This window comes from Diplotaxodon limnothrissa, linkage group LG1, assembly GCF_057381915.1.
Source record: "Diplotaxodon limnothrissa isolate DT_005_m linkage group LG1, D_limnothrissa_male_GT1.1, whole genome shotgun sequence".
NCBI classification, from domain to species: Eukaryota; Metazoa; Chordata; class Actinopteri; order Cichliformes; family Cichlidae; genus Diplotaxodon; species Diplotaxodon limnothrissa.
In genome coordinates this window covers 29,067,613-29,087,832 of record NC_140596.1, presented here as the reverse complement: position 1 = coordinate 29,087,832, position 20,220 = coordinate 29,067,613, and the positions used below count along the sequence as shown (strand labels likewise).

Here is a 20,220-nt window from a genome sequence, read left to right as displayed (position 1 = left end):
AGGATCAGGATTTCGCTGTCCCTCTGCTGAAGCTGCTCTTTAAGACGGTTCATCTCAAGGTCAAAGTTTCTGGTCTTTTCCTGATCTGAACAAGTCTGTTCCTCTTCACGTGACACTGAGTTGTCAGTGAGTTCTCCAGCTTGGATCTCACACTGGTCCAGCTTAGTGCGCATCAGTGAAATTTGGGCCATAAGCTGTTTGATTTGCTGTCTGGCTGTCTATACATCCTCTTTTAAAAGTTGATTTTCAGACACAGTGGTTAGGAAGGCTTTCCTTACCTGAATAAGGTCGTCCAGTGTACTCTTAGGCAGAGTGCACACAAATTGTGGTTTCTCGTGTTTCTGAAGCTGTGCAAGCTCGGCAGACAGACTGTCCTTCTTCTGTTTCAGGATCAGGATTTTGCTGTCCCTCTGCTGAAGCTGCTCTTTCAGGCAGTTCCTTCCTTCCTTACTCACTATACACCACTACGTAGTTATCATTCATATCTGACTCTCTTCCACAGTTTACACTATAATCTTTCATTTAATATAGTGCAACAAGGTAATTTTCTTTTATAATATTCATTTTATTTGAAAGATTACTTAACAGGGACTGTACACATTAATAAGCTATAATTTACATATTATCCAATGTTTTCCTTTTATGATGCAGTCCCAATTTGATATTTTAAAGTCCCAAAATATAGATCTGTAATGACAAAACTCTGAACATTTATAAACATTTGGAACAATAATATAAAGGAAATACTATAGATACTGACTATTGACAGAAAGTAAACATGAGGTAGTTTTGCTATAGAAGATGGTAAACAAAATAAACGAGAGATATTAACCTCCTAACACCAGAGCACTGATTTTGTATTCATTAATTCTGCTAAATCTTCAGCATCTGATAATACTTTATTTTTTTCAAGAAAGTGATTAGTGCATTTTTACTACATGTCATAAAGATTTAGACATAAAGGGTAATGAGACTGAAATTGACTAGTCCTTTTACTAAGAGAAATTTAATATCACAGGATTGCATACCTGATCAAATTCCGATGACTAAGGTGAAATATAATCTCTATCTCCAAGTTGGTTGTTCTACACAAGGTTAGTTAACCTCCACCTTTGAGTTACCTCTTTTTTTTTTTTTTTTAAACAAATCTTCAGCGCTTGACAGAGAAACGGACTCTGAAATCTGTCAGATAAAATAAAGTCCAATTTAAATCATCTAAATGTTGTGAAATTCTTTCTGTCTAAGCTCTTTTTTCTTCAAATTTTTTATAAAATAAAATTTGACATAAAACTTGCACTTTCCTCCCGGTCATTGCAGCGGAATACTAATTAGGCTGTCGTGCTTCTGTTACCACTAGATGGTGCAAAAAAGCACATATTAATGAGGACACTAATGAGACAATAATATATATATATTTATTTTTTTTGTGTGTGGTACTGCATCTTCCACCATCACTGGACCTCAGTTTGCTTCTTTCTCTCTTGTCTCTATGTCACTGTGTACCTTCCCCATGTGAGCCTCTCATTTTTGTTTTACTTTACTTCTCTCCCCTTTGGGTTTAATTAAATAGCTTAAAACACATGCTAACCATTACTCTAATTTAGGTGATTTTTGTAAGATTGAGCGAGCCTGTGGAAGCACAGTATAAACAAGATGGCTGGAAGTCTGACCAAATGCAGACAGAAAATACAAGGCATCTAATATTCCAGCTTTCCTGAAATGTTGTGCAAAAGTTTTGTAATTTATGCTGAGGAAAAAACAACAACAACAAAAAACCCCAGAACAGACAAATTATGTAAAAACATTTATTATTGAAGTTGTTTTATATTCAGCAGTGCGTTTTACCAGTCTTGTGGTTTTCTTATAATACAGAATCCTTGCATTAACACCTGGGTTTTGATTTAAGGTACAAAAAAAAAATCTCAGCAGTGACTTTTGTAGGTTCACGTGGTGCACATATAACATTATGTGTACGTGCACACTTTGAATTTGAGATGGCATTTTTTATCATTTATATAGCTTTTATTAATCAGAGTATTATTAACAAGCTCAAGCAAGGAAGCAGTTTTCTCCTTTAGCAGAGTGTCCACCAGGAAGAGAAAAAACAGTAATGGAAAAAAGAAGCAGATATGCTCGTGGAAAAAGTGCATGGATATAAAAACAGTACAGCTCTTGTGAGGAATGTGAGGCTGATGAAAACATTTTTGGTCAACAGAAACATGATGTTCACAGGTGATGACTTCATGCCAGGATATTGTTCCTATTACACATAAACAGTATATACAAGTTTCAAGTAACTCCTGAATTAGTCCTGTTATACCCATCTCGAGCTAAAGAAAGTCTACTTGATGCGCACACAGCGTGGTGTCATCTAATATTTCATAAGTGACCTCTTACTGCTGAGAGTGTGGAAGTTTGAGTGGAAAGTTAAAAGTGAGATGTAGTTCAAAGAAACATTTCACAAACAGTCGCAACCTGAGAAGTCAAAGTAGAAAGTTTTGTGCAAACCTTTTGCTAAACCTTCCTCGCACCTCATTGGACTGCTCGAAGAAGATGCCGCTGTGAACATCACACATTTAAAAAAAAAAAAAAAAAAGTAAAACCATTGTACGCCATGATGTAAATCTCTCTGTCACAAAGCCAAACCTGAGCCAGTAACCATTATGTCTACTATCGATACTTTAAGCACTGCATGTGTTAGTCTTTGGCATGGTTAAGCATCAGTGAAACCAAGTATGTTAAGCAGACATCTGTAGGAGCAGGTCAAGGCCTTAATAGCCATGACTGGCAATAATATCACGGTCCATTTACAGCACAACCGCAGCTTTGCTTACTCCAAAATATCAAAACAGTTAGAACTTCCTGTCAAGAAAATAAAGTGATCACAAAAACTAGCAACAGAAACTGAACCGTATCAAAACAAGATCATAGAATAAAACAGTAAAGCAATATCGCACTGATAAAGTATACATTTTATACGAGGGGCGAGCCAACAGCTACTGCAGGGTGTTTCAAATCAAACCATAGACTGTACATGTAGATGGACACAGTGAAGAAAGAACCCTAAACGTGAATCCTTTTTAATGACCAGCAGGGGGCGACCCCTCCGTTTTCGAAAACATCTGATTATATAGAAGCCTATGAGGAAAATGACCTTACTGCCTACGGGAGCTGAAGTTTGTGGCCTCAATGGCTATGTTAACATCCTATTTAATAAAACACAATTTTTAATTTAGTAAATTTGCATCAAAAATGAATATAAAATAAGGATACAACTTAAGGTGGACCCTCCTTGTGACTAGCCAGTTTTCAGGTTTTAAAAAATATGAGACTGCATAAAACAATAGGTAATGTTGCAGTGGCTATATCCATCTTTGATATACAGTCTGAGTGGGGCTGACAGTACAGTACCAGCACTGGCTAAGAGACCTGGTGCACTTTTTGCACGCCTTGTTAGCCACTCCAACTCAGCAGTACTTCTGGCTTTACAAGGCAGCTCTAATAAACAACACCTGCTCATGTAAACTGTTGCCAAGCGCGCTGCACAACACTGCACAACAGCCCTTGTTTTCACAATGCTAACATTCAGCTGTATAGTCAGGCATTCAGGTCAGCAGTCTGGTATTTATCTCCAAGCAATAACCACTGTGTCTCTAGCAGATTAGGCAAGCCTTGAATGACATCACTTCTTGAAGCTAAAGTCATCACTAAACTTCAGAGCTCTCTATATCGCTCTGATGAGTGCTTAATCAATACAGGAATTCCACAAGACGCTTCAGCCTCAATAGCAAGCTATCAGGACACAAAGGTCACCATTAGTTACTGTCTTTATAGAGCTGTTATTGATGTTGTTGGTACTTGTTGGTAGCTCACATAATTGTAGAATTGTAAAAACGGGAAACAAAGCAAGTAAAAAGTGGGGAAAGAATGTAAAGGCTCAAAAAAGGGGGAGCAGCTGAAATGAATGACTAAAAACTAAGATTTACAGCTTCAATAACAACATAATAATAAACATATAAGTATGAACATGTGTACGGAGAGGGCAATTCCAGTTATTTCCCTTCTTCTCAGATGTATGTTCAGGTTTAGCATGCCTTGCCCCGCAGTTTGGCACAAGACTAAAGTTTCCACACAGTGAGATGAGAAAGACCAGGGCATTGGCTGAAATTATTCCACACAATGAGATGAAAAACAGGATTGGCTGGGAGACTGGTGTCGTGGCGTCCCTACACATCCCCTTCCACTCGCCTCCTGCGAACTGGAGAGGAAAAGCACAATAAAACGAGAGGTGAAAGACTTAAAGAACACACGAATAAAACCAACTGTAAACATGCTACACAATCTTAACCCTACGCAGGCTTGTTAGTTCATCATGAAGACGCTGAGTGAGTCATCATGAGCTGTGTGGTTAAAATGTACACCTATTTATACAGTGTGTGTCAGCATGTGCAGAAAACAAGAAGTGAGATGTCGTCACTCTCAAAGCTGCATATCACGCAGTGTCAATGTTCACACGGTTAATATGGTGAACGCTCCATTCAAATACTGTGAAACTAATCTCCGTTATCACTGATGCACTGACACACGTGGGAGCCACACCCATGCATCACACCTGTGCTACCACGACTCTGTCTGGAGGAGGAGCTAAAAGAGAGAGCAGAGGTCGTCACTGCGGAGTGAGATATTGAACAGATGTTTCAACTATGTCATCACACTCCCATAAAACAGATGACTAGAGGAAGGCGGGGGAGGGGGGGGGGGGGGGGGGGGGGGGCGCGGAAACGGCTCGCCCGACTTTTGCGAGTTTAAACAAATCTCAGAGTGTCGAGTCTGTGCGTGCTGCGTTCATACCCAGGTCGTTGTTCTTGGTGATAGCTGCGGCAGCTCTGGATCGGGGCCCTTGCTGGGTGAAGTGGTAGCCAAATTTCACTATGCTCTTGTTCTCTTCCAACATTTTAGCAATCTCCATTTCTACGGTAGTACCCAGCTGTTGTCTCTACAGTACGCACAAATAGATACAGTTCATTAGAGAAAAAAATACAACAGCTTGTTCAGCTAAACCAAAATTACAGGTGTGAAATTTCCCCTTCCTCCTTTTCCATTACTGGAACTTCTGAGCTAATTGTTACTGTACCTGGTTGTCTATTTTGATCTCTGTGAGCATGTCATTGTCTCGCAATGCATCAACCAAAGCCTGCACTCCTGCCCCGGTGATGAAGTTGGACTCCAAATTCAAACTTCGCAATGTTTTGTTTTCCCGCAGCATGTCGCTGAACGCCTGGGAGGAAGAAGGCAAAGATGTGAGTGTGAAGTTCTCAGGTGTCTGCAAAAGCCACGAGAAGCATATCAACCACTCACCACAGCGACTGGGTCGTTACTCCGCGTGGCTGCCAGGCTGAACTTCTTGACGTGCGTGTTCTTCTCCATGGATTTGGCGAAGTCCTTCAGCGTGGGAATCGGAATGTTCTGGAAAAGCAGACAAAGACACTGCCATTGGTCCGGGGACTGACCAGCATATACATACACGCACGTTTCTACATACCTTAATGTTGTTAAGGTTGACCTCTGTTAAGGTGCTGTCATTGCTTTTCACCCTCTGCAGAGTGTCTTCTACGTTAGTGGGATTGGGAGGCTCATCGAACACTGGGTTCATCTTCTCCCCTTTTACCACATCTAAGACACAAACGCAAGTGTAGGTCAGCAGATTTTTCTCTTCCGAATAGTTGAGTTAACTGGGATAAATTACGTTTAATACTCACTGTTGTAACCCTCTTTACTTCCTGTTCCATCATATGTCTGACTACTGGTAACCAGTGTGTGAACACCCAGGATCGCTGCGAACGAAAGCAGACGGTATTTTCAGTGACTGAGGCTAAGACCACAGACCAGAACATACATGGATACATGTATGCATGCATGTTCTCCAGTGTGGACAAAAGTAACCAATTCTAAATGGCATAGCAGGCCACTGGTGTGATTTTGCTCAATGCCCTTTTTATTCCCCCCATCAAGACACACAGTAAAGGAGTGAAAAGAGCTTGTGTTTTATTGTCCCAGCACAGACTGAGCCCAGAGAAAGTTCCCACCACTACAATACAGCCTTGTCTTCAATCACACCCACTTAAACACTTGTGTTTTTGAAGCCTTTCCACAAAGACTCTCTGAAGTATTTTCTCATTCTTACCTGCGAGATCACACAGCTCCGTATCCGTGGCACTGGAGAGCGCTTCCTCCAATTCTGGATCAAGGGTCGTGACCTCCTCCTTACGTGTTTCTATTGGCTTTTGCTTAGGAACAAACACTTTACCTGTGGGCAAACAAAGAGAACACTTCAGTCAAATTTCAAAGGAGTCGAGTAAAAACAGATACTTTTCGATTTAAAAACAAAACAAACACATAACTGTTAATAAACTCCCTTAGACCTACTTACTTTTTACTTTAACATCAAGTTTTGGGACCATGGATGATGTATCACAGTCTCATTTTAGGCCATTTCTACACAATTCCTTGCAGCATATTAAGCTTCATTTAAGAGCAACTACGGTAGTTACACTGACACTGACTGTCACTAAAGGATTTTAAATTGCGAATTACTTTTTAAACTGGTTACATTTCTTACAAGAGGTTAAGTGTGCACAAGACTCGCTCAACTTGGACCGCATTGACAGTTACAGTATTGCCATGGTAACCCATCAGAGGGAAGAAACGGAAAGCACAAAGGAAGTCATGGAACAATGACTTGAGTCTAATCTAAACTGCACTGCTGGGGCAACCAAACACTTGCACTGGGCAGAGAGACCATCCAGTGGGTGCCATTTGTTGCCTCTCCATTTGCCCGTCTTCTTAAACAAAAACACCCCGGGAACAGCCCTTCATTTCCCCCCCTCCCCCTCCTAAATCAGTCAAGCTGCTCAAATTGCTCAAACCGGTCCCTAGTGGGGTGCACTGGCACTTCCTGAAAGCCAACAAACATTAAATACAGTCATCAGGCAGCATCCTGTGCCAGTCCCTCTGGAGCGAAATTCAACTCGCCAGAAACAAGGAAAAACCAGGGCCATAGAACGACGGATTTAAAACTGGATTTAAAAACTCAAAAGGCATTCACATGGACTGTACATAAAAGATGACGATAGTAATGTATACGTGCCTCAAAAAAAAAAAGAAGGAAGAAGAAATAAAATCTTTGGCTCAAATCGATTCTCATTCAAAAAGCTTCTCCCATGAAATACTAGATTCTAGCAGTAACTTATCTAATAGGTGTCAAAGGGAGGCATGTTTCTCCAATCAGGTTTCAATTGTAACTTAAAGCAGAAGGCACCGTCTTCGTGCACTAATCTGTTTTTGCATTGTTAAAAAATCTCAACATCTACAAATGAGCAGTTTATCACTATCACCGTTTACAAATGAAAACTTTATTTACTAACTCAAAGTTAACATCACAGAAACAGCAGGTAAGGTTAGGTCAACTGAAGCTGCAAACCAGTTTTTCCACCATCGCCGGCATTTACAGCAAACCGCAGGCTTTTGTTATCTCTTCCAAATGATTCTGATCATGTGGCTTTGCTCACCACATAACCAGGTAACAGTAACCAACACGGAGAGGTAATTACAGAACATGAGCAAAAACAGTACAAAACATGTATACCTACTAATAAATATAGGAAATCTTTGGACGTCTGTCCATCTGTTTTCAGCTATTCAATTCGCTCTTGTTATTTGGGTGCGTAAGGCTAACCCAGGTTACACATTGTACTAGTGTGTATTCAACCAGAATAATTAAACTAACTGAACTATTATCATGAACAGTGAATTTGTAGTAATAGGCTTAGTTGACTTGCAGTATCACATCAGTATAGCTTTGTTACATGGACGCTTAAAGCCATATGCTTCAACTCTGAAAGCAATTCATGAGAAAAACTGAGCACTGTGAGCATGTGGAACACATCTGCTGTGTGTTTGTATTTTCCTTGGTGCAACAGTAACGCCCTCCACTGTAACCTAAGCAAACAAAATGCTTATCAGGCTTCTATCGATCACACATCTTCGCCGCTCCACAGTGTAGCGCTTTACACTTTCGCCTAACAACTGAATAGTCCATGCTTCACTCCCAGGAGGTGGCACAAATAACTTTGGAGTTGCGTCAGGAAGGGCATCCGGTGTAAAAATCTGCCAAATCAAAAGTGCGGAGCTCTACACTGTTACAAAAGCCAACCCTCTAAACCAAATAACCAGTTGTCTAAACACATTTACTAAATCTAGCCATCATTTACCAATATCATAAACACATGTCACATGAAGACACAATTCACAGAACACAATCCTCCGTTGTCATAAATCTAAACACATCTTTCCTTGCTAAAACACAAGCTGCAAAAGAACTCTGCTCATATTCTCAAATGAAAGCTCATGTGATGCAACATGCTTGCCACAGTCAGCAATATTTGAACACAATGACCTGGCGTCATTCATTACACACAACGACTCAAAATTGAAGACACCTGTTGCTAATGCTGTGACCACATGTATAAAAGCAAGTTCAGAGTGCACAGTATTCTGAAGAGTCCAAACAAACACAATGGATGAAGGCAGAGTCAGGGGAAGAGGAATTCGATGCAGAGGAGGGAGAAGAGCTGGCCCTGGAAGAAGAGGAGCAGGCCAACAAGGAAGAGGAGTTCAAATGAGAGGAGGAAGAGGAGCAGGCCAACGAGGAAGAGGAGTTCAAATGAGAGGAGGCAGAGGAGCAGGACAACGAGGAAGAGGAGGAGGCCAACATGGGAGAGGAGAAGGTCCAGGGGGGAGAGCAAGACAATCTCGCGCCATCATTACGGACGAGATGCGAGCAACAGTCATTGACCATGTCATTGTCCATGGCATGACAATGGCTGAAGCAGGACTAAGAGTCCGTCCACACCTGAGTAGGTTCACCGTGGCCACCATTATCAGGGCATTCAGACAACACAACAGGTATTGAACTCTATTGCTTTCTCTGTCACAATACAGTTTTACAAACCTGTGAAAGTAGTCTATTGGTTTCAAATCAGTTGTGACTGTATTGTAACACATGTCAATTGACAACACATGTTTCTTTCTGTAGAGTTGAAAGAATGCCACATAGAGGTGGGAGGGTTGCTATATTTACAGCGGCACAAGAAACCCTCATTGTGGATATGGTTCGTGGGAACAACCTCATCAGACTCTGGGAGATCAGAGACAAAGTCATTGCCGATAATGTCAACTTTGAGAGCACTGACGATGTCAGCTTGGCCACAATAGACCAAGTTCTCCGGCACCAAAAGACACAGATGAAACAGGTCTATAGGGTTCCCTTTGAGCGCAACTCTGCGCGACACAAAGACCTACGTTACGAGTATGTGCAAGTAAGTTTACATCCATGTTCACAGTACAGTTAGTGGACATACTGTGTTGCTCAGTGGCCTACATTACTTCTGCACAATACTGTGCTACCTGATTGACTGTTGTTCTGAACACCTGTGCACTTTCACATTTTCACAGAGGATAATACAGTTGGACACGATGGCCAGACCTCATGATTACCTCTTCCTGGATGAGGCTGGCTACAACCTGTAGAAACGAAGGCAAAGAGGCCGTAACATCATTGGCCAAAGAGCCATCACCGAGGTCCCTGGCCAACGGGGGGGGGGGGGGGGGGGGGGGGGGGTAATATTACCCTTTGTGCGGCCATGGGTTCGGAGGGGCTTGTCCACCGGCATGCTGTCCTTGGGTCTTACAACACCCAACGTCTCTTCACCTTCCTAGAGGAGCTAAAGGACATCCTCCTGGACCACCACCAACACCATCCTAGGCCCGCACATCACATTGATGTGATCATTTGGGACAATGTCCGCTTCTACAGAACAAACCAAATCAGAGAGTGGTTCACCACCAACAGTGACCACTTTTTAAACGTCTGTCTGCCACCCTACTCCCCTTTCCTGAACCCTATAGAGGAGTTCTTCTCATCGTGGAGATGGAAGGTTTATGACAGACAACCATACACAAGAGACAACCTCCTAAGGGCAATGGAGCTGGCCTGTGTTGACATCCCAGCGGAGGCCTTCCAAAGATGGATTTGCCATTCCAGGGCGTTTTTCCCGCGGTGCCTGGCAAGAGACAATATAGCCTGCGATGTGGATGAGGTGATGTGGCCCGATGCAGCTCAGCGACATGATGCCGCACAGTGATTGTGGTGTGAATAATGTAAATTAAAAAAAACTTCACACCCTGATCAAGTTTTCAAGAGTACTGTTGTGTGCAATAGATTCTGTTTTTGCATTGAGTTGTGTTACAGTAGTGTACGTACATGCAGGATTTCCTATAGATTTATACTCTTCATATGAAACACAAATCTAAATGCCTAATCCTCTGCAGAGATCTACGACGATCCGTTACTGTATAGTTTCTAAAAATATGCATTGGCAGTTATGAAACAAAGAACCTTCTCACAAATTGAGCATTGTGTTTTTAATTGTTTTGCTGTAGTGTGTAATGATGTGTATAGTGTTTACATTTTTGAAAGCTTCAAGCTGCTCTTTTGTTGTGAAAGTTTGAGTTTTGCAGTGGGAAGGTGTGGTTGTGTTTATGTAGCTTTAGAAAAGGGTGTTGTGTTTAGACATTGGGGAACATGGTGGAAACATTTGTGAAATGTCTTTTAGCATTTGAGAAAAACTGTAATAAGGGAGCAGCTAAAAGTAGCTTCATCGATCATACATCATCTGCTCGTTATCTACAGATAACACATCTTAGACAGAGGAATAAACAACAGAAAAGATGGATAATGGAGAAGCGACAAAAACAACTACAACAAATTCAGCTGCGAGAGGGTTAAAAATGGTTACCATGGAGTCACACTGAGTGTTTTTCTCAGAAATTATGTGAAGTTTGAAACTAGAGACATAAACACTCATGACCACATTAGTTATCAGCAGGGGGTGAGTCTAACAATGAAAAGAGAATCAGCTGCATTCCACAAAACCACAGTGATGTGAGTTTTCCATGTTGTCACTGCAAACACACACACACGCACACACTAATTTCCTAAGAGGCCATGGTAAGGTCAGTGGAACACATCAGTCCATGTTTCCTCTCTGGTGAGGGAGTAGCTTTCAGATTCCTATCTGTGGAGATCCCGACAAAAGGAACTGCTTCATCTCATAAAAACTTTCCTACTTTTCCCACTGAGGTTTCTACTCTACTCACTCGTCTGCATTTCTGGCTTTTTGCCACATAAAGAATTTCACCTTTTGTTTCCTCTAAGAGGTGGATAAGAGTGTCACAAGTATGTCACAAAACCCATCAGAACAAGTTTCACACGGAAAGATTAGGATATATCAGTCTGACATTAAACCCATACGGTTTGGCAGACAATCATACTACTATGCTGTGAGTTCAAGCACAGTACATACTATATAGAGTATAATATATACTATACTCTATGTAGTATACTTCAGGCCAACATGGTTCAAAAATATGTTTTAGGCTTGCATATAAATAAACATATCTATTAAAAGCATCAATTAAAACATAGTTTCAAAATGTAAAATCCTTCCTCCCTTCTTTAGTATTAGCACACCCTCCCAACACTGCTCTATGCTGAGCAGACATGCTTATATGTAAGTGCAAGCATGTCTTAATAATATCTGCAAACACAGGTGAAGAGTAATTACTGCTAGGTCTGCAGGTGCACCCTGAATCTCCATCCCCCGAGTAATACAGCACTAACATGTAATAGCACCTTGTTGCCGGTGTTATTGGTGATTAGTTGGTCGCGCTGTCGAGAAAAAAGCAAAAAAAAAAAACAACCCACCTTTTTTCTCTCCAGTGAAAGGCACTATATCGTCTCTGTCCTTATACTCCATGGCTTCCTTCTCCAGGTATTTGAGCAGACGTTCTCTGTCGAACGGTCCACTAGCTGTCTTAGACGTCTGGTCTTTTTGACGTAAACCCGCTGGGAGAAGAGCATTCTGGGAACAAGACATGGAGCCACATTAGAGCTTAAGACCTCAGTGCACTTATGCACCGTAATGAAGCCGCAGCACAACTCCTTGACCAGACTTTCATCAAATCCATTTAAGCAGGCTTTAAAAGCCTTTTCCACACATTGAAAAAGTTGCACAATCCAAGCTAAACAATATTTGGCACCATTTGTTAGAAAAAAGAACAAAAAACATTTCTGCTAGTGTATCCTCTGCATCTTCCGGCCTCTGTGTTAGTTGCCAGAAGCAGGAGTTTGACAGTCACATGAGAAATTAAAACATGAAATACAAGCTGCTCAAAAAGGAAGTAAAAGAATACTTTAAAACCAGTTGAACTTGATTAATCCAAAAATGCAGCTTGTGAATATTTAGTTGTGGGTGAATAAAAAAAAAAAAAAAAAAAAAAAAACTTGGCAGAGAGCAAACAAGGCCGTGTGTTAATCTATACACACAGCAACAAACAAAATTCAGTGCTTTGTTTTGCATCCACACCAAATGAGATTTCATCTCTTCACCGACATGAGACCCAGAAATGATTATTTTCCCATTGCTGCTGACTGTTTCCTGTGGGCCCCGTGTGGTCGCCATGTAGACCGATTTGCCTCACTGAATGGAAATTAAAGAAAACGTCCAGGGGCTTGGAGGGGATTTCATTACGCTGTACAGCTCTTCTCACAAAGACTTGGCAGCCTGAGCCGCTGCAGCTTTAAATTATTTTCCAAACCATAGAGACTGGAGTGGGAAGTGACTGTCAGAGCACACGAGAAAAAAACCCACCATTACATGTGAATTAGTGAGGTTAAAGGCATTCCAGGGGGGAAATTTCCCAACCATTAACCTGTCACAACCAGGTCTACTTTGCGCCATTTGGCACTACAACCACAACAAGAGACGTAAAGTTGGAAAAACGATTAGTCATTTAACAAATCTAATGACCCACTTGTGTCTGCATAGTGTTTTTTTTATTTTATTTTGAGATAAGCCAATAAATCCCTTTCAATAAATCCTTTCTCTAAATGAACTTCCTCCCACTGAGGAGCCCTGGAGCTCCTCCAACCTGCATCGAGCCCTGACCTCAGGGTCCATCTCCTCGAGGGCCGTCTCCAGCTGTTTGAGCTCCTCTGCCGACAGTTTGTTGAGGATTTCATCTTCATCGAGATCCTTGTATTTATCCAGATCCTTCTTGTAGGACAACGCCATGGTACCAGCTATAGCTTGCTAAGCAACACCGAACACCAGACCACAGCCACACTGCTCTTCTCGGGATTACTGCTCCAAACCAGGAAGACACTACCTGAAAACAAGCACACACACACACACACAAATAAATTAGTGATGAGCGCTGGATGGTGCATACATTTCATTTTATTATGCTGACTCACAAAAAGACAATTTTAATTGCATGTCGTTAACTGAGATAAAGATTGTTTATCTTATTGCTGTGAACCAACACTTGATCACAGCTGGGCTGGATAATAAGGCCTTGGGATGATGTAATGATGGGTGAACACACACCCAACACACACAGAGCTGGAACAAAGAACTTTCTCAGGCTTGGACAAAACATCTGACCAATCCCATAAGGATCAACTACAGCTCTTTGCAAATGAAAATTTTGAGAAAGTTTATAAAACACTATCAAGACAGAAGAAGAAATAAAGGAAGCTTTTTCTAAATAAAAATGAGGAGATGCATGTGTCTCTTTGTCTTTTGGGACTGAAAGGCTGAGCATAACATTGCAGTTAAGTTTAAATAAAGCTCAGATAAGCGAAGGAGTTAGTGACTGAGTGTGTGTCCTTTCAAATAAAATCAAGAGGCAGTTTCCTCTCCCACGCCACAGTCCGAACACAGAGCGACCTCGTGATTTTCCAAACTCCCTGCAGGACTCCACAGATGCTACTTCTCCAAATAATTGGTGTACACTTTTGGAAACACACTTAAACTGTTGTGCCCCTCTTCTGCAAGAAAAGCAACTGTGCATGTAAGTGTATATTTAGAACAGACATTCTTTCGTGGCTGCTCCAGTAGTGTAAAAGCAAATAAACCAAGGAACCTCATTGCAGTTGTTACCTATAGATTAGTGCCACATCCATTATTACATTCTGACCGGATTCTCAAGTTTGTAATAAGAATTTATGACTGTCACTTTCCAAAAATATTACAGCAAACTCCTGGTAACCAGAAAAATGTTTGCAGTTGTACTAACCAACAGTCATCCTGATGTTGAATGCGCAACACACTCAACTGTACATGTCGCCCAGTGGGAGGCAACCTGCCTCCAGACAATCGCAGTCTGACTCAGACTGTAATCACTATCAGGCTGGTGAAGGTTTGCAAATAATTGCTCATGCAACCAATCGGAGTCAATCTGTGCCAGTGATACGACTCGTCTCTGATGCTTCTCTTTGCAATCGAAGACTCGACTCTCTGGTTGCTAGCTGTTTGCACTCTGATTCTTTTCTTAAATAAACATAAGGCTGCTGAGTTCCTTTGTGATTTTACAATTAAATTGCCACTCTGCAGTAACAATGTCACTACTTGTGGAGGAATTTCTGCTTTCGAAGTTCTGGCTGGACTCTGAATGTCAGGACCAAATGTAAATTTTAATTACCAGCTAGCTGGCATTTAATTGCAGACTGACAACAGACTGTCTCCATCTTATTGCTATTATTATTGCCATCTTGATGCACCAAAGTCAGCCTGGGGACAGCTGACTGTGAGTGGTCTCAGACTGGGTCCCCCTTCTTCAAAGTAACAATTTCAAAGGTAACACAGGATGTTTTCCAACCTCTGTTTTCCCTTGTGTAACTGAGCACTACAGAAAAAGAACAAGTGCGTGCACATTCAAAGAAATGATTTAGTTGCCACAAAAAAAAAAAAAAAAAAAAAAAAATTGTAATAAACATTGTGATTCAAATGTTGCTGCTTTTGTATGTTTTAAGGATCAAACTAACACTTGGAGCCAAATCATTTACAGACACTGCCACGTCTTTTGTTTTATAACAATTTAGCCAAAAGTCAAGACTGCCAGAAATATTCATTTCATTTGTTTAACATAACAGATTTTGTTTTGTTTGAGAAAATTAAAAAATCTTCATTGAAATATTTTAAAATCTTTCATCTCCTCGTCACACTATTGATGAAGATTTAGTCAATGCAATGTGCTCCCCGTTGCTGTCTGGCTAGTTTCTCCAATCAAGGGAATTCCCGAGGAGTCCAACAAGGCCGGTGTCTCTCACACCATTCAGTTCATTGTCTCAACAATCCAGGCTCTGTCCTCATCTAATTTTCCCCCCCATCTCCTCCATTACTGTGCTACGGCTACACACATTTATTTCTGAAATGACTGCAATAGTCATTGCACGGGCATTCACAAGTGTGAGTTCCAGCAGATGAAGCTCAAATGTCTTCAATGATGACTGGAAAATCTAAGCTCACAAATGTAATAATCTACACTTACACTGTTATCTTGTTCAATTCTATGCTAATCAATCCTATCACTGCTAACAGTAAGGTGGTGAAGTCGTCATGCAAGTTTATAAATTTCATTTTTACAAATTAAACACCTACGGAAGAAAATCCAAGAAACTGCATGAGAGGAAAACAGTACTTTTGTTGAACACAGTCTACCTTTTAGATTTTATGTCACAGGACAGGAAAAAAAAAATCCCATGCATCCAAATCATATGAAAATCACACTGCATGCTCCAAATACCACAACAGTCGCCTGGCCTGCGATCATGGAATGGCACTAGGATACGTTTCTCGTGACATCATCACAAGCTTTAGCTCATTCTGGAGGAGGAGGGTTATTGTGCATTTTTATGATCAACACCGAGTGTGGGGGAAACAGGCATTTCTGTGGCTGGGAGTATAACCTGATTTTATGGCTTTGCAGATGTCTTTCCTTTTACTTGTTCTGGAATCCTAACACTATTTATCCAGCTTTCTCTCACTTTCCACTTCACTGACAGATTATTGAACACATTAGAAAAAAGACAGACAGAAAAGAAATGGAGCACGGAGACAGAGATAATGATAACAATAGGTTAGCTCAGGCCGAGCTGGAGACACTGGAAGGATCCATTAGTCCAATCTGACTGATTCCTTTCTCCTTCACCTCCTCGTCTGCTAATCCTTCAAGAGAACAACAGATGGCTCAAGGCCAACAACACTGCAAACCTGCCTGCATGCTACACTCGCCTGTCCACTCAGGCTACACACAGACCCATATAAATATAACAAGCGCTTTGGGTGCCTTGAAAAGCGCTATATAAATCCAATCCATTATTATTATTATTAATGTAAATTCACCTGGAGGTCTCCCCCCCTGCAGGAGACATCTGCAAAGTTAAACTAAAGTTTTATTCTTGAGAATCTGTATCACTTCAACCAAAGTTTCATGGGAACTACTCTGTGCTCCAATTTTACAGCAAGAGTAGTGGCCCCATTCTTCAGGATATTATTAAGTAAGACAAATGGAGAGAGTGCAATGTAAAATATCTGGTTCTACCTTTAGCATTATCTCAGTTTCAGGCCAAATGTGGGGCACTATCCTCTTTCCAAAAGTGACAGCGTCTGATATCTAATTGCGTACCTGCTGTGATACGTTATTAGACACCACCCCAGATATGCCTAGAGTAAATGCTATAACCTGATGGGAGCTACAAGAAAACATTAAGTTCATCTCAGTCAAGCGTAATTCTTGCCACAATGGGTTTGATCTCAGCAGGCAGAAGCTGCACAAATAGTAATTTGCAGCCTAAAGATGAACAGGAAGCACTGACTGGTATTGCATTATTACAGAACACCACCCTAACTGCAGCACAAAAAGACTATAGTTAGAATGACCCAGCTATGCTACTCATGGGAGACAACTCTGTACTTCCACCTCCCACCTACTCTCCTCCAGTTTTACGCTCTGCTGTTCCTCTCTCCACCCTGCTGTTACTCACTTTGTGTGTGTGTGTGTGTGTGTGTGTGTGTGTTCAGTCTCTCCAGGTGCCTGAAAGTGTTTGAAATGATAGAAAACAGATGGAACAGAGAGAAAACAGAGAGGCTTGATCACACTGATACTGAAATATTACTATGCATATTAAAGTGAAAACAGTCATTGATATAGGAGTCAGGAAAAGGAGAAAAGTGTTTGAAATATGATACTGCCAGGGTAATAGTTTCATTTTTATTTAATAGCTAAAAAGCTAAGTCATAAAAACAAAACTTTGCACTCACACAATGTTTCCTAACAGCTCCTTTACAAAGCGGACAAGGGTGAGACAGGAAGTGGGGTGGTACTCTAACAACCATACACGATTTGTGTATTCCCTCTGACCTGCCCGCACACTCCAGACACACCACATTATTATATAATGAGAACGGATTCAAGGAGTGGCCTAGCCTTCAGCTCACGGGGGGGCTAGGGTATGAATACAGGCTCAAGAAAACTCATCACTTCTTTGTAAAAACTAAAGCCACCATTCACTACCATGGCTCAGAGCCAGGTTTCACCCTTCAGTGAAAGGTATGCGGGGTAAACAAAACCTATTTGAGAAGCCAGTTTATCTGCAATACTGCAGTGGTGGCAGTTCAAGAAAAAAAAAAGAAAAAAAAGAAAAGTCAATTCAGCAACCACCACAACATTATTATTTGGCTACAAAGCATGACTCTCAGATCCAGGAAGGAGGCCTCCTGCCCTGGGGCTTAAAGGCAAAAAACCACAAGTACCCAAGCTGACGTCTTGGGCCACACCCTTCATTCACCACTGAGTCCTGCTTGGTGAAACTACCATTGTGAACACACCAATAAACCCTCACGCTAAATCTTGAGCAAAGAATGTGTCAGAATACTTGCGATACAGGTAAAATGACTTTGCACTTTGATGACAAGAAGTACAAAGTCTTCCCTTAACCTCTAACAATGGTGTGAGCCATCCCACCAAAGGTATGTCCTTTAAAAAACACAAAAACAAGCAACTCTTGTCTCGGTCAAATAGAGAAACACAGGCACTATTCATACCGCGTTTCTAATTATTTGTCTGGCTAGCAGGGATGGGCAGCTCACATTATATTGGACCTACATTCTGCATAGCATTAGCAATAATCATACATACAGAAGAGCGAAGACCCGGGTTAATCTGCAGTTACACCACATACCACACAGCACTACTAACATAATAAATATCAAATATGCTACTTTTGGTGAAAACTTAGCTGGTCTCATCTTCTGGAGACACCGCGGGCTACGGAATGGCGTTAGCTAACCCGTTCTTGACATGTTTATGATTACCACGCTGACAGCAGCCATAATGATTGTAATTATCACCGCCTAGCAAAATCCGCCACACTTCAGTTCAAGCCAGAACAAGCGGTTCATGGGGCACTTGCTCTGCTAACTTAGCTGCACGTATCGGACGGACACTACCATGGGAAACAGTCCGATGAAATGTAGAAGCTAACGCGCTAACCTTTGCAGTTCACTCAAGTTGCTAGCCGTTTAGCAGCCACAGTGAACATACTACAAATGACAGCAGGCAAAGCTATACAGTTGTTCGTGATGAGTGATTTCCAACCTCAAACAGTCGTCTATTTCCTTACCTGAGGCTGATGGGACCTAGCTAGGGAATGTCCAAATAGCACCAGTCTTCCCAATGCGATGTCTTCTGTGCTTGACTCCTCACTCAGGGTAAGGGCGGTAACACAGGAAAAGGGAACCGAACAGTATATGAGTAACGTCTGGTTGAACGAATAGGATGGTAGTATCCCAAGCCTCAACCAATGGCACTAATAAACCCGCCCTTTCTCCTACAAGAGACCAATCATATGAAATATGGAGGAGGCAAACTGAAATAAAATAATAAATAGAGTAAAATAAAATAAAACAAAGTAACATAAAATTTCTCTATTTAAACAAAAATATATTTAAAAATGAAATAAAAAAGACGTATTATTTTGACCAAATTTGGACAAGAATTGAAATGCACTGAGACGCTGAGATAAGCTTTGGATGATTGCCACTGCTACTCATCATGATAATTAAATATGACGTCTTTACATTAAATGAGTAAACTCCACCATGTGTTGCAGACTTTAAGGGCATGTTCATTTAAGATGAAATTCTACTAGGCTGCATTTAGAATCATATTAGTATATTATACTTACTATTCTATATTTTATCATTTATTGTCACTGTTCCACTAATATTAGATTTTGATGCAAATCAAACTCTCTCTCTTTCTTTTATGCAAACACAAGCATTTGCACAATGTACCAGGGCTGGACTGGGACAAAAAATCGGGCATTTTGACTAGAGACCGGCCCACCAGAAAAGCCATAAAGCCTTTGAATGAAAAGTGTGGTGCTGTGGCTCCAGCAAACATCAGCTGATACTAGAAAGTAATATTAAATAAATTCACAATAACAACAGCTTATCAAGCTTAAACGTGCTGCTGTTGTACAGCGGACACCCGCTGTTTTCCTCTGTCTTGCGCAAAGTGAGCGATAAACAAACAAGGGAGACGGGACTTGCGACAGAAAAGCCAATCAGCTTATCATTGATCAGTTTCATGATTGAAGTAACAACAGGAGAGGGAGGGGGAGAGGGTGAGAGAAGAAGAGATAGCTGTGCAAAGATACAGAATAACTCCAACTTTGTCTTTGTCTGATTGTCTGGGCGTCATAGCGGAGGCAAGTGATGTCCAGATAAACTACATCTAAGGACCCAAAGGAAGGAGGCAGCAGCAGGTCTCTCTCTTAAGCATGTATTTTCACTGAATGGTCTTTTCGGTCTGCCAGTGTGTCATGCACTTTTCATGATTAAAGACCTTAGCAAAGAAAAAAAAAGTTGCCGGCTCCAGCTCCTTCGTATCAATATTATTTTTCAGACAGTTTCCCCACGGCTCCACCAATCAGCTCATCTGGATCTGGAGTTTACCTGCATACATCCCATTCACTCTGTCAGTTTTTTCACACTTACTGCTGTTGAGGAAAAACTACACTAAAAGCCATACCTTGCTCAATTGTTTGTACCTTCTTGGCTCACATAAAACTGTACACGCAGTTTTATAAGATGCCTTGTCCGTAACACAAAAACTTCAGCAAAAGATGAGGGTGCTGAGACATGCCTCGGTTCCCTATTTGCTAAAGCTGTTAAGATAAACAGCTCAAGAATTTGAGCTGCACTGAGGCGCAGAGAGGAACATGGCTTTTAATGCAATCAGTTTTTCTTCATT

General features: G+C 41.2%; 1 protein-coding gene across 2 annotated transcripts; it reads right to left on the bottom strand.

Annotated features, from left to right (window-relative positions):
• Window positions 1-1,827: 1,827 nt before the first annotated feature.
• Window positions 1,828-18,654, bottom strand: tmod2 (tropomodulin 2). 2 transcript variants are annotated; one of them, XM_085349426.1, is made up of 10 exons: window positions 18,587-18,654; window positions 13,068-13,287; window positions 11,825-11,981; window positions 6,185-6,307; window positions 5,760-5,834; window positions 5,543-5,673; window positions 5,359-5,466; window positions 5,135-5,278; window positions 4,852-4,996; window positions 1,828-4,258 (listed from the first exon to the last, which is right to left on the bottom strand). In XM_085349426.1, the coding sequence occupies exons 2-10, from the start codon at window positions 13,191-13,193 to the stop codon at window positions 4,227-4,229; spliced, it is 1,041 nt and encodes a 346-aa protein (XP_085205552.1). In that variant the 5' UTR covers window positions 13,194-13,287; window positions 18,587-18,654; the 3' UTR covers window positions 1,828-4,226. The 2 variants fall into 2 exon arrangements, with proteins under 2 accessions (XP_085205552.1, XP_085205543.1); XM_085349417.1 differs by lacking the exon at window positions 1,828-4,258 and adding an exon at window positions 4,272-4,644.
• Between the last annotated feature and the right edge of the window lie 1,566 nt (window positions 18,655-20,220).

Coding starts and splice junctions, on each gene's coding strand:
- tmod2 (XM_085349417.1), bottom strand. CDS start 13,193: ATGGCGTTGTCCTACAAGAAGGATCTGGATAAATACAAGGATCTCGAT. Junction 6,308..11,824: donor TTTCACTGGAGAGAAAAAAG/GTGGGTTGTTTT, acceptor GTTTGCCCACAG/GTAAAGTGTTTGTTCCTAAG. Junction 5,467..5,542: donor TCAACCTTAACAACATTAAG/GTATGTAGAAAC, acceptor CTGCTTTTCCAG/AACATTCCGATTCCCACGCT.